Source organism: Oncorhynchus nerka, linkage group LG24 (genome assembly GCF_034236695.1).
Source record: "Oncorhynchus nerka isolate Pitt River linkage group LG24, Oner_Uvic_2.0, whole genome shotgun sequence".
Lineage (NCBI taxonomy): Eukaryota > Metazoa > Chordata > Actinopteri > Salmoniformes > Salmonidae > Oncorhynchus > Oncorhynchus nerka.
This window is the reverse complement of record NC_088419.1, coordinates 37,208,647-37,222,464: the sequence shown is the minus strand read 5'-3', so window position 1 is coordinate 37,222,464 and position 13,818 is coordinate 37,208,647. Positions and strand designations below refer to the sequence as shown.

The window sequence follows — 13,818 nt, the reverse complement described above, 5'->3', positions numbered from 1 at the left end:
TAAGCTCATTTACTTGTGTGGCTGTCAGCCAAATAGCGTTGCACTTCTGTTGTCATCTGATGAAAATGAAGCTATTTTCTGCCGAATGTGTTGCACTAATGTATTTTCTGTGAAGGAAAACTATAGTTGCACGTCCCTGATACGCTATTGAAGAAAAACAACAACAACACTGTTGGTTTATCATTTAAAACGCAACCGCTGTCAATACACATCGGGATTTACCTGCTCCCGCTTTCTCTCTTTGTGCTATTTACAAACACACACTTGACTGGCTCAACTGTTCCGGGGAAATAAGGTAAGCTTCATAATGTAAAATAATGTGACAGGTGAAATGAAGAACGTGATCTGCTTCATCTTCTATGTATTGCACAAGTTGACTGCAGGTATTTACTTAAATATAACCATTTATTGAAAGACGTAAAATAAATACTTTCAAAGGTATTGACGATATTGAAAAACCATCATGTGGCTATTTCCAAATACGGTAAATGGTATAGGCTAGGGTATACCGTCCGAGCCTATACCCTATAGTTATTTGAGTGTCTCGGATTGACATTTACTATGTTTAAAATCCACGAGACCAGGCTGCATTGTCATTCTCAACCTAGAATTGCATCACAATTCATGATATCCTCCTCTCTCAACCACTCTAAACTTGAACATATTTATAAACACATTCCCAGTGAAATAAATGGGATACAACTTTTCGCAGAAGGACAGTAGGCTACCTTGCACAGAGCAGCTTAGTCCAGCCCTTTCTTTTCCCAGTTTGCCGCATTAGAATCGAGTTCCTAGCAAGACCCAACATTATCTTGGGCCGCTCTATAGTGTATCCGGCTCTCCCTGCACTCGCGTTTCAACAACAGCAGCAAACAGCCTCAAGCCTGTCTCTGATTATTGAAGCAACAGAAATAGGGATAAACGGAGAAAAATGCGGTGAGGCAGAAAAAGAGAGACAACTGGAGTATTTTATCGGGCGGTACGTGGGGATATCAAGGTGGGTGGTTGATTGCATTGCAATAGCCTACGGTGTTTGCCAGATTCCAGCAGCCCCGCTCAGCGATATTGTTTTATGCAGGGATAGACGCAAATAGTATGTGCATTTCTGTGTCTTGTTATTGCATATCCCTCTCTCTTATAGCCTAGCCTTGTACAGAGCCGAGTTCTGTACATCATATCAGGGTTTCTTTCATTCAGAATCTGCTCTCTGTTCAGAGTTTTACTGTAGCCTTATTGCCATGCCTAACAATTAGACACTTGTATTCAGCAGGCATTTCTTCTGCAAGACCACACACACCCGTGGATAAACCTAAGCAGCATCCTTTCCATTGATCAGGCAACCTATTAATTCCACCAGAAACCCAGGGGGGACTGTCAGGTTCTCTTTCCATTACCTACTTGTATGATTAATCTAATGCTACACTGGACACGATGATGGTGAACATCCTGCAGGGATATGCACATCCCAGCATTCATCCCTGTGCTCAATTAGCTTGCAGCATTTTAAGTATGGGTCATTGCTCTAGATCACTTGTCAACAAACATGGTTTGCCACTGTAGTCAGAGGGTACCTGCTCCATTAAAGGAGAATTTAGTGTTAGCCATACTTGTGTTAAAAGATTTGTGGACTGAGCATTCGCTGTACTTCTAGGTGTATTACTCCCTGTCCACTCTGCGGCGGATCCAAGAGAGAGCACCAGGGGAGGGGGCGCTGGGACACATAGTCACGTTGCTTCCACTCTGCACCTGCTGCATCATGGGTAACGTCGCTGGCAAGGACGACCATGGCCCTACAGGTTCCCTACATGAACGTACACACACACACTCTATCTCTCTCATTGTCACATGTCATTATATTAAACTCTGACAGTAACTCTGATTAGAACCTTCTCTTCCTGTTTCCCATTACATTTACATTTAAGTCATTTAGCAGACGCTCTTATCCAGAGCGACTTACAAATTGGTGCTTTCACCTTATGACATCCAGTGGAACAGCCACTTTACAATACAATATTTCCTTTCAAGCTGTTTGTACTCCTACACAATTTGTTCATGATCTTTTATGCCTCCCCTTCTCGATCTGTCTACCTGTGATTCTCTATTGTAGCATTGCTGACTTATTTTTCTGACACACACACACACACACATACATACACTTCCTCCCCTAAACACTTGTTTAAAACCCTGGCCGTTCCTATCCTTCCAATCTGGTCACAGTAGGCTGGAAACCGACTCAGAGTGTGGGAATAGCTCCCCGCATACTGTGTGCCCACCACCAGGCACATGCAATACATCAGGCGGTGCTAGCTGAATAATGAGTCTGCAGAATTCTGCTGCCCAACACAACGACAGGGTGGGGGAACATGAGACACTAGAGGCTTAGGGTGTGTGTTTGTGAATATGCAGTAGAGTTTGACATAGTGGATGTGTTTCGAATGTAAATCAATTGACTACAAGCAGCAAGAGATGCGGCGTCTAAATTCCGTGAGGGAGTAAGTCTCTAGATATGGCCACTTGGGAAAAGAGTGTCTGTTAATGAAAGACAGGCTCTGCCGTGTCTATCAGCCTACCAAGGACTGTGTGAGAGAGAGGAAGGGCATTGACTGTTTATATATGCATATTCTGCATCAAAGTGCAGGCATCCTGCTATAGCCACACCCAACTCTGGTCTCCTATGTAGTTTTTATAGACTAGAAAATAGCTTAGGACAGCAGTTCTGTCTCTCTCTCGCTCTCTTTTCTGCTCCTCCCTACTCTCCTTTCCCCATTCTCATATTTCTTTCATCTCCCCCTCTCCACTCTCCACCCTCTCTCTCTCCACTCTCCACCTCCACTCTCCTCTCTCTCTCTCCACTCTCCACTCTCCTCTCTCTCTCCACTCTCCACCCTCTCTCTCTCTCTCTCTCTCTCCACCCTCTCTCTCTCTCTCTCTCTCTCTCTCTCCTCTCTCTCTCCACTCTCCACCCTCTCTCTCTCTCTCTCTCCACTCTCCACCCTCTCTCTCTCTCCACTCTCCACCCTCTCTCTCTCTCCACTCTCCACCCTCTCTCTCTCTCTCTCCTCTCTCTCTCTCTCTCTCTCTCTCTCTCTCCACCCTCTCTCTCTCTCTCTCTCTCTCTCTCTCTCTCTCTCTCTCTTCGTCTCTCTCTCTCTCTCTTTCCAGGGTCTCATTTAGATCTGTTCCACACTCCTCCCTCCTCCCCCTCTGATTCTGACCTGGCTGCAGCTCTGGCCTTGGCTCCAGCCGCGGCTCAGCTGCTGCAGCAGGGGACACCGTCCTCTGGGGCTACCGGAGGTATCGTCTGCCAGGGTGGAGCTTCCCCCTCCACCAACTCCAATTGGAGCCACACGCTGTCCGTCCCGCCAGAATGGGCTGTGATTAGCCTAGAGAGTGGTGCATCGACGCAGGGAACAGGGGTGGAAATGGACGGTGAAAGGCGACCGGGGAGGTGCTCCAGCAGCCACAACAACCACAGCAGCAGCCCTGTGTCCCCAGCCCATGAGTCTCCGTCGGATCGTAGCCCTTTGGAGCAGTGCTGGCAGGACCGGGACAGTGGGCTGGAGCCCCAGGCAGGGCCGGAGAGGGCTAGGGAGGAGATGGCCCTGGCTCTGCTGAACCTGCTGGAACATCACAGGTCCACACTGGGGCTCAGTCCCGGCCTGGACGCGCCAGCAGGAGCAGCCGGTAAGGTCTCCACGTCTGTATGGCCGTAGTAACCCAATCGCTGTAACCCAATTGTTTGTCTTGTCTCAACTTGACAGTGTGTGCATACATGTGTCTTGATCTGTGTGTGTGTGTGTGTGTGTGTGTGTGTCAGAGCTGCTGAGGCGGTTGATGGTGGAGAGAGAGGTGCTGGTCGAGGAGGTGCGCAGCCTGAAGGACACACTGAGGGTGAGTCAGACGCTCCTCCCTTCTCTTCCCCACTGCATTCCCTCAGCACTGCAGACACAAAATCGTTTCAAAGACCACACAGACTCAAATATATCCTCATTACTTTGAAATGTAAGTGGATTGTGTTTTCCCTTCTCTACCCAGTGTTGTGCTCTGTTAGCTGTATCAGGGCTCGACTCAATCGGTATCGCGGAAGATCCGCAGTATAGCGTGATTGAAATATGAAGGTGATTTCCGATTGAGCCGACATATGCAGAGTTTACCGTGAATGCCGTCTCCACGAAAGCGGGAAACATAGCCTTTTAAGAGTACCCATCAAAATCTGGCAGTTTAAGCTCGAGATATATATATATTTTGCATGGACTGCATCTCAATCCACCACATCTGCCTATGTCGGCCTTGCGCATCTGCGGTGGAAGGTGGCCGAGCTACAGTGGTGTTTGTCTGACCATGAGACATCCTGAAAATCTTTCTTCTCACGGCCTACAAACTGTTATAACCTGTCTATGGAAAGGGGAGACTCTCACGAAGACTATGTTCTCCGTTTTGCTCTGCGACCGCCACGAAGGACTCGTCTGAAGGTAACGCATACAAATGAATGGAAGCACGGAGGTAGTTTTGTGCCAACGGCTTAGACTTTTAGAGGTTAAAAGTTCAACCACCCTATACATATCTTCCGCAATACGATTTAATCAAGCTCTAAGACTTGGAATGAAATCCCAGCGGTAAGTAAGGCAAATGTTCAGGCAAGTCACAGTGTTTGTGGAAGGCAGGGTTTCTCAATATGTGTGCTAACCTAAGCAACCTTTTTATCAGTGGTTCAAAAATATGACCTGGCTTTGACTTTTTTTTCCTAGAAGTGTTGTGTTTGACAATTATCACAGTCGGCCTCCACCATCTGAAAACACGGTGCAACAACTACTGTAAATGAGCCAGTGATAAGCATGTCACTACTCTGGACGGCTCTGACTTAGAATATGTGGACAACTACAAATACTTAGGTGTCTGGTTAGACTGTAAACTCTCCTTCCAGAACCATATATCAAACATCTCCAATCCAAAGTTAAATCTAGAATTGGCTTCCTATTTCTCAACAAAGCATCCTTCACTCATATGTCAGGTGGTCCTGACATACAGTATGGGAGGTTGTCCCTCTCTCTAGATTACTGTGACTAACTGTACACAGGGAACATTGCAAGGATTCCTGGCATACTTTGTTGAAATGTTCACCTGAATGAATTCTTCTTTTGACCAATGCAAAATCCCTGATTTCGACATGTTTACTGTAGACTGTATCAACAGCGCTATTGATTTTCGGCTACGTGTGGCAGCATGCATGTCTGTCTGCTGGACTAGATGTAAAATGATACCACCTCTACTTCTCACCTTTTGAGTTCCCCTGCCTCTTCTATATGACCCACCCATGATATGAAATATAAAATGAGTGTACAATACATTAGGAACACCTGCTCTTTCCGTGACAGACTGACCAGGTGAATCCAGGTGAAAGCTATGAGCTCTTATTGATGTCACTTGTTAAATCCACGTCAATCAGTGTAGATGAAGGGGAGGAGACTAGTTAAAGTTTTTTTTTTTTTAAGCCTTGACAATTGAGACATGGTCTGTGTGTGTGTGTCATTCAGAGGGTGAATGGGCAAGACAAATTATTTAAGTGCCTTTGAACGGGGTGTGGAAGTAGGTTCCAGGCGCACCGGTTTGAGTGTGAACTGCAGGTCTGCTTAGTTTTTCACACTCAACAGTTTCCTGTGTGTATCAAGAACGGTCCACCACCCAAATGGCATCCAGCCAGCTTGACACAACTGTGGGAAGCATTGAGGTCAACATGGGCCAGCATCCCTGTGAAACGCTTTCGACTCTTTGTAGAGTCCATGCCTTGACGAATTTGGGCTGTTCTGAGGGCAAAAGGGGGTGCAACTCAATATCAGGAAGGTATTCGTAATGTTTTGTACCTTGTATTTCCTGCCATACAACTCTCCTTCCGTGGCCTCCAATTGCTCTTAAATACAAGTAAAACTAAATGCATGCTCTTCAACCGATCGCTACCTGCACCTACCCGCCTGTCCAACATCACTACTCTGGACGGCTCTGACTTAGAATATGTGGACAACTACAAATACTTAGGTGTCTGGTTAGACTGTAAACTCTCCTTCCAGAACCATATATCAAACATCTCCAATCCAAAGTTAAATCTAGAATTGGCTTCCTATTTCTCAACAAAGCATCCTTCACTCATGCTGCCAAACATACCCTTGTAAAACTGACCATCCTCCCAATCCTCGACTTTGGTGATGTCATTTACAAAATAGCCTTCAATACCCTACTCAACAAATTGGATGCAGTCTATCACAGTGCAATCCGTTTTGTCACCAAAGCCCCATATACTACCCACCATTGCGACCTGTACGCTCTCTCGTTGGCTGGCCCTCGCTTCATACTCGTCGCCAAACCCACTGGCTCCATGTCATCTACAAGACCCTGCTAGGTAAAGTCCCCCCTTATCTCAGCTCGCTGGTCACCATAGCATCTCCCACCTGTAGCACACGCTCCAGCAGGTATATCTCTCTAGTCACCCCCAAAACCAATTCTTTCTTTGGCCGCCTCTCCTTCCAGTTCTCTGCTGCCAATGACTGGAACGAACTACAAAAATCCCTGAAACTGGAAACACTTATCTCCCTCACCAGCTTTAAGCACCAACTGCCAGAGCAGCTCACAGATTACTGCACCTGTACATAGCCCACCTATAATTTAGCCCAAACAACTACCTCTTTCCCTACTGTATTTAATTGATTTATTTATTTTGCTCCTTTGCACCCCATTATTTTTATTTCTACTTCGCACATTCTTCCATTGCAAATCTACCATTCCAGTGTTTTACTTGCTATATTGTATTTACTTTGCCACCATGGCATTTTTTTGCCTTTACCTCCCTTATCTCACCTCATTTGCTCACATCGTATATAGACTTGTTTATACTGTATTATTGACTGTATGTTTGTTTTACTCCATGTGTAACTCTGTGTGGTTGTATGTGTCGAACTGCTTTGCTTTATCTTGGCCAGGTCGCAATTGTAAATGAGAACTTGTTCTCAAAAAAAAAATACAATGAGTCAACTGACTCTTAAGTTCTCCGCACAAATGTATGGCTCTAGTTTGAGTGTACAGAATATTTAAGTCTGTCTCTCTCTCTCTCTCGGTCTCTCAATCTGGCTGGTTGTCTCACTCTCAGATGGAGATGGATGGACATTGAATTGTGTCTTTATGTCAATTACTATTTCTTTCTCTCTTGCTCTCTGGCAGACTGAGCGAGCTGAGTGGCACCAGTTCCAGTGCGATCTGCAGGTGGCGGTGTCTGTGGCCGACCGGCTGCGCACTGAGGCGGAGGAGACTCTGGGCACGCTCAGAGAGAGCCACGGGGAACTGGAGGGCCAGCTGGCCCAGGCCCACTGCAGACAGCAGGACACAGACAGGGAACTGGAGAGCCTGAGTGCTGAACACGGAGAGGCCTGTCACAGACTGTCTGCTCTCACCCTGGAGCACCAACGTACCATGGCTGAGCTGGAGACACTGAGACGCATGCAGACAGAGAGAGGGAAGGACTCACACAGTCACAGAGAGATGGAGGGAAGAGACACAGAAGAGAGGCCGGCTGGTGAAGACACTGGTGAAGACATAAATGCGGTGGAGGCGCTGGATGGGGAGGAAAGAGAGGATTCAGAAAGGGAAGTGGAAGGAGAGAAAATAATAAATATTGAGGGAGTGGATGTTAAGATGGGAGGGCAGTCTCCTGAGGAGCTTGTTAGTGGAGGGGAGAACCTGCTCAAAGGGAAGGGGGTGGCGGAGACGTACCTACGGAATTTGGTTGCAGCTGGAGAGAAGGGGTGCGGCTTAAGAGATCCACGGAGGATCGTGATGATGTCAGAGCGTTCCAGGTGAGAGCCTCATCATAGCTGTATGATGCACTAGCACAGTGGTCACCAACTGGTCGATCGCCAAGGCCTTCCCAGTTACTCACTTCTGTAAAAAAAACAACGATAAAGCCTTGAATTTTGAACCATTTCATGTGTCTGATGGTAGAACACAGCCTACCTGGCAGGCCCAGAGAGCAAAACAAGTGTACTTATAGTCCTACTGCTGGCCAGTCAGCTCAGATCAGTGTCTGCACGGTTTCTTTGCGCCATGGACTGTGAAGAAGTTCATAATGTGAGATTTCAAAACTTTTATAGCCATGTCTAGAGAGAGACTCAAAAACAGCAGCTCTTTGCTGTATTCAGTATGAGTAAGTTCAGGTTTTAAGTTGTTATTCAGCTCTGTCAACACTTTGTTTAGAGGAAGAGAGGAGGGATGGTGAGTCGGACTGACCATGAGATGCAGGCCATCGGTCCAGTAAATAAAATGAAAAAGCTCATTGGTCACTCAGCTGTGCCTCACATGTAATGCAACAAATGATCTATTACCACTACCAATGTGATCATATACCTAACTTTTTTTTTTTTTTTTTTTTTACATATAATTTCAAAAAAGTCAGAGAAGAACGACATTGGCAGGGCAATTCAAGCCTAGCCAGTATGCAGTGATAATGAATTGGGCCGTTATCTTACTGCTACAGAACTGATTTTAATTGGTCAATGTTGCATAGGCTTACATTTTAAGTCATGTTATTTATTTATTTCATTTGAGTGGTAGATCTCAACTTTTTTGACTCAGAAAATGATCTTGACTCAGAAAAGGCTGGTGACCACTGCACCAGCCATTTGGGGGTTGAGAATCTGTTACCTGGAGCCTGTCCCTTTGACACAACTATTATTTTTGAAAGCAGTCTCGTATTTGATGAAAGCTAGCCTGTGTCTCTGTAGGAGCCAGGGTTGACCTCTGCGCAAGGCCATGCTATATAGACACAAGTGTCCTACATGTGTCTGTTTCAACTAAGTCCTAGCTTATCTGTTTCAGGAGCCTCTCTCGACTTCCCCTGCCCACAGACTCTCTCCCTGCACAGAAGGGTAGCTCCCAGACCACCACTAGTACAACACTGCCTCTATGCAAGGTAATGCTTGTATTCAACCAACACGTTTGTTTTTGGGAGTATCTAATCTCTTTGCAATGGTTTCAAATCTCATGTTATTTGTCACATGCACCGAATACAACGGGTGTAGACTTTACCCTGAAATGTTTGCTTTGCGAGCTCTTTCCATTGATGCAGAGTAATATATAATAAATAAATTGGTAACACGAGGAATAAAATACACAAAAATGAAGCTATATACAGGGAGTACCAGTACCAGATCAATGTGCAGGGGTACAAGGTATTTGAGGTATACAGTGCATTCGGGAAAGTATTCAGACCTCTTGACTTCTTCCACATTTTGTTATGTTACACCCTTATTCTAAAATTGATTAAATAACTAAATGTCCTCATTAATCTATACACAATACCCCATAATGATGAAGCGAAAACAGGTTTTTTACATTTCTCACATTTATTACAAATAAAAAAACATATTATTTACAGACCCTTTGCTATGAGAGACTCATGTGCATCCTGTTTCTATTGATCATCCTTGAGATGTTTCGACAACTTGATTGAAGTCCACCTGTGGTAAATTGAATTGATTGGACATTATTTGGAAAGGCACACACCTGTCTATATAAAGTCTCACAGTTGAGCAAAAACCAAGCCATGAATGAGGTCAAAGGAATTGTCCATAGAGCTCCAAGACAGGATTGTGTCGAGACACCGATCTGGGGAAGGGAACCAAAAGATTTTGTTACGTGTTAGCCTTATTCTAAAATAGATTAAATACTTTATTTTATACAGTCCATATAAGGAAATCAATCAGTTTAAATAAATACATTTAACCCTGATCTATGGATTTCACATGACTGGGAATACAAATTTCTGTTGGTCACAGACACCCTTAAAACAAAAAAAATTAGGCATGGATCAGACAACTAGTCAGTGTCTGGTGTGACCATCATTTTGCCTCATGCAGCACAACACATCTTCTTCGCATAGAGTTGATTAGGTTTTTGATTGTGGCCTGTGGAATGTTATCCCACTCTTCAATAGCTGTGCGAAGTTGCTGGATATTGACGGGAACTGGAACACGCTGTCGATCCAGAGCATCCCAAACATGCTCAATGGGTGACATATTCTGGTGAGTATGCAGGCCATGGAAGAATTTGGACATTTTCAGCTTCGAGGAATTGTGTACAGATCCTTGCGACGTGGGGCCGTGCATTATCATGCTGAAACATAAGGTGATGGTGGCAGATGAATGGCACGACAATGGGCCTCAGGATCTCGTCACAGTATCTCTGTGCATTCAAATTGACATTGATAAAATGTAATTGTGTTCGTTGTCTGTAGCTTATGCCTGCCCATACCATAACCACACCGCCACCATGGGTCACTCTGTTCACAACGTTGACATCAGCAAACCGCTCGCCCACATGCTGCCATACATGCCGTCTGTTATCTGCCCGGTACAGTTGAAATCAGGATTCATTTGTGAAGAGCACACCTCCAGCGTTCCAATAGCCAGCGAAAGTGAGCATTTGCCCACCTAAATCGGTTATGATGCCGAACTGCAGTCAGGTGAGGACGACGAGCACACAGATGAGCATGCCTGAGATGGTTTATGACAGTTTGTGCACAAATTCTTTGTTTGTGCACAAATTCTTTGTTTGTGAAAACCCAGAGTTTCATCAGCTGTCTGGGCTCCGATGACCCCCACAGGCGAAGAAGCCAGATGTGGAGGTCCTGGGCTGGCATGGTTACACGTGGTTTGCGCTTGTGAGACCAGTTGGACGTACTGCCAAAATCTCTAAAACAACGTTTTAAGGCTGCTTATGGTAGAGAACATTAAATTCTCTGGCAACAGCTTTCCTGCAGTCAGTGTGCCAATTGCACGCTCCCTCAACTTGAGACATTTGTGGCATTGTGTTGTGTGACAAAAACTGCACATTTTAAAGTGGCCTTTTATTGTCCCCGGCACAAGGTGCACCTGTGTAATACTGTTTAATCAGCTTCTTGATATGTCCCACCTTTCAGGTAGATGAATTATCTTTGCAAAGAAGAAATGCACATTTGTGCATTTTTTCTTTTTTAGAGAAATAAGCTTTTTAAAATTGTAACATTTCTGGATTTTTTTATTTCAGCTCATGAATCATGGGACCAACACTTGTTGCGTTCATATTTTTTGTTCAGTGTATATATGAGTGTGTTTTGTACAGTGTATAGTCTTAGTCTGGACTTGAAATTCAAGGGGCATTTTCTGACCAATTTGTAAACAGTCATGCATACTATAGCCACTACTCCTCTCTCTATCTCTTACCAGAAAGAAGAGCCAGCCAAAGGGAGAAGGATGGACCGCATACTGCAAACACAGGACACCTGGTCCAGCTTCTATACAAGTGTGTTAATTTAATCTACATCTACATTATACTTTGAGTTCAAACATAACTGTTTGCTTTTGAATGTGTATAGTGCATTTTGCTATGTGTGTAAAGTTACTATGCTCTTAACTAATTGCTAACGTCTAGCAGAAAAACAGGAGGAGGACCAGAACGCAGACCCACCGTCCTCATTCAGGTGATTGGACAGGCCCTCTAAAGAAACGTAAGAAATATGCCCAAATAAAGCCTTCTACCTAAATATAACATTTGTCTGTTATCCACCTTCCAGACCTCAGGATGGTTTCAGCATGCTGCTGCGACGTCATGGAGGCTCCAGGCGGAACTCACTCCTGCGCTGGTGTCAAAGCCGCACCCAGGGCTACAAGGTCAGAAATAGCAAAGAAAAGTACCATTCACATTTACCAAACCATTGGTCACCTTATCTGACCAATACACGACAACCCTCTATTTTGGATTTTTTTTAAAATAGAATATTGAGATCACCAACTTCAGCAGCAGCTGGGAGGACGGTCTGGCTTTTTGTGCTGTGTACCACACCTATCTACCCACACACATACCATACAGCAGTCTCAGCCCAGGAGACAAGGTAAGAGAAATGCATTAACATATACGACCCCATAGTTCACACAATATACAAACTGTTTTAATAACCCTATTCACACCTACTGTTTTGTTCTGTGCAGAGTGAGAACCTGGGTCTTGCCTTCCAGACTGGGGGAAGTGTAGGAATCACATCCACACTGGTGAGACCCAAATTTAAACATGCCATGAAAGTTGTTGGGGAAAGAAACTTAAAAAAAGAAATTATATATATGTTTTAAAAGAGCTTGACTTGTGAGTAGAATGGTAGATGTCCTGTCACTGATGTCCAACTGTTCTTATGAGTATGGTCATGGTAATGCTTCTCAGTTCCCACTTTTTTTTAATGTGAGTAGCGGTTGTCCTTGTAGAGCTGAGGGTACAGCTGAGTGTAAGCTTGTCTTTTAACAGAGGGTTTTATTTGCTTGACAGACTGTGGAAGAGATGCTGAGACCAGGGGGGCCCGACTGGCAGAGGGTCCTGGGGTACGTTGAAAGCATGTTTCGTCACTTTGAGATGTAAGGTCATTTTCCTTCTGGCTTCCCTCCCAAACTCGACATCTAACTGGTCCGCCACCACCAGTCTGGTTCCTTTTCTTGCATCATGAACTGAACTGAGACAGCTGATTGGCCGAATTGACTGACGCACCACTAGGGATTGTAGGACAACTGTTGGAAATGATTTCTACTTCAGCTTCACTCTCCGTGTGGACTCCTGCTGTCGGCCATTGGTTGTAGGTGCACTGTGGATGGAAGTGAGGGTTTTAGGCTGAGCGCTGTTCTTTTGTTAAATTTCACGGTGATTGCACTGAATATGAGAAGCCATTGGAAATGAGAACACAAGCAGCACCATAAATGAGGAAATTGTGGATGTGACTATCTGAGGACTACAGTATATTCTAGACAAATTGCACCAGGAAAATGTATCAGACTTCAAGTTTATCACTTTGGGTGCAACTGCACTTATTCGAATGCCTTTTTATTTAAGCACTTTATCAACAATAGGAAATCAGTTTTTAACTAGATTTTTATTTTGTGGACACACTATGCCATGTTTCACATTCTTTATCAGACTTTATTTGCTTAGAAATGTTGGGATATTTATGTAGCCATAAGTAGTATTCTAATGTCTATGAACCTCAACTCAAAGCACAAAGAGGAGCCAGATGACTTGAATGAGTTCATTTAGTGGCGCTGCATCACAACCGGGATCAACCAAGAGTGACTGCCTTTTGAGGAAATGTATATACAGAACTGTCTAATTAAGCAATAAGGCCCGAGGGGGTGTGGTATGGCCAATATACCATGGCTAAGGGCTGTTCTTAGGCACAACGCAACGCGGAGTGCTAGGACACAGCCCTTAGCCGTGGTATATTGGGCATATATCACAAACTCCTGAGGGGCCTTATAGCTATTATAAACTGGTTACAAATGTAATTAGAGCAGTAAAAATAAATGTTTTGTCATACCCGTGGTATACTGTCTGATATACCATGGCATTCAGGGTTCGAACCACCCAGTTTATAATTAGTTATATTTTGAATCTACTATTGGTTTGAAAATATTTTTAAGTCAATGTTTTAAATGTAGAATGAAAACAAGTGCCATAGGTTGGACTAATGAACAGAGGGGTATTTCTCCAGTTATGGGAATGGATTGTCTGTTGCTTCTATAAATCAGACAACCTCAATGTGGCCATATAAGGACTGAATCCTACAATGTTTGTCTTTGTGTGAAGGAGAGATGTACAGTATGTGCAAAGTATAAATTGAGGCATGTGCCACTCCCCGAAGAGTTTTACTGTGAATGATAACAGAAACAGTTGCCAAAGTCTTACTGCAATAATAAAGTTTGTGTTAATCTGCTTGGTGTGTTGCTGTTTTCACTTTTAAAAAATAAAATTTGAACATCTGAG

General features: G+C 44.4%; 1 protein-coding gene and 1 long non-coding RNA gene across 3 annotated transcripts; both read left to right on the top strand.

Annotated features, from left to right (window-relative positions):
- Positions 1–310: 310 nt before the first annotated feature.
- On the top strand, positions 311–1,708 carry LOC135559590 (uncharacterized). Its single transcript, XR_010460886.1, has 3 exons — positions 311–997; positions 1,271–1,378; positions 1,652–1,708. It is a non-coding gene; the product is annotated as an uncharacterized LOC135559590 (long non-coding RNA).
- On the top strand, positions 1,705–13,817 carry LOC115107936 (cytospin-A-like). Of its 2 annotated transcripts, none has more exons than XM_029631720.2 (11): positions 1,705–1,796; positions 3,163–3,684; positions 3,818–3,891; positions 7,210–7,841; positions 8,860–8,953; positions 11,247–11,322; positions 11,455–11,500; positions 11,594–11,690; positions 11,795–11,911; positions 12,009–12,068; positions 12,337–13,817. In XM_029631720.2, exons 1-11 carry the CDS (start codon positions 1,757–1,759, stop codon positions 12,424–12,426), a joined length of 1,848 nt encoding a protein of 615 aa, XP_029487580.1. In that variant the 5' UTR covers positions 1,705–1,756; the 3' UTR covers positions 12,427–13,817. The 2 variants fall into 2 exon arrangements, with proteins under 2 accessions (XP_029487580.1, XP_029487578.1); XM_029631718.2 differs by having other exon boundaries at positions 11,452–11,500.
- The last annotated feature ends 1 nt before the right edge of the window (position 13,818 follows it).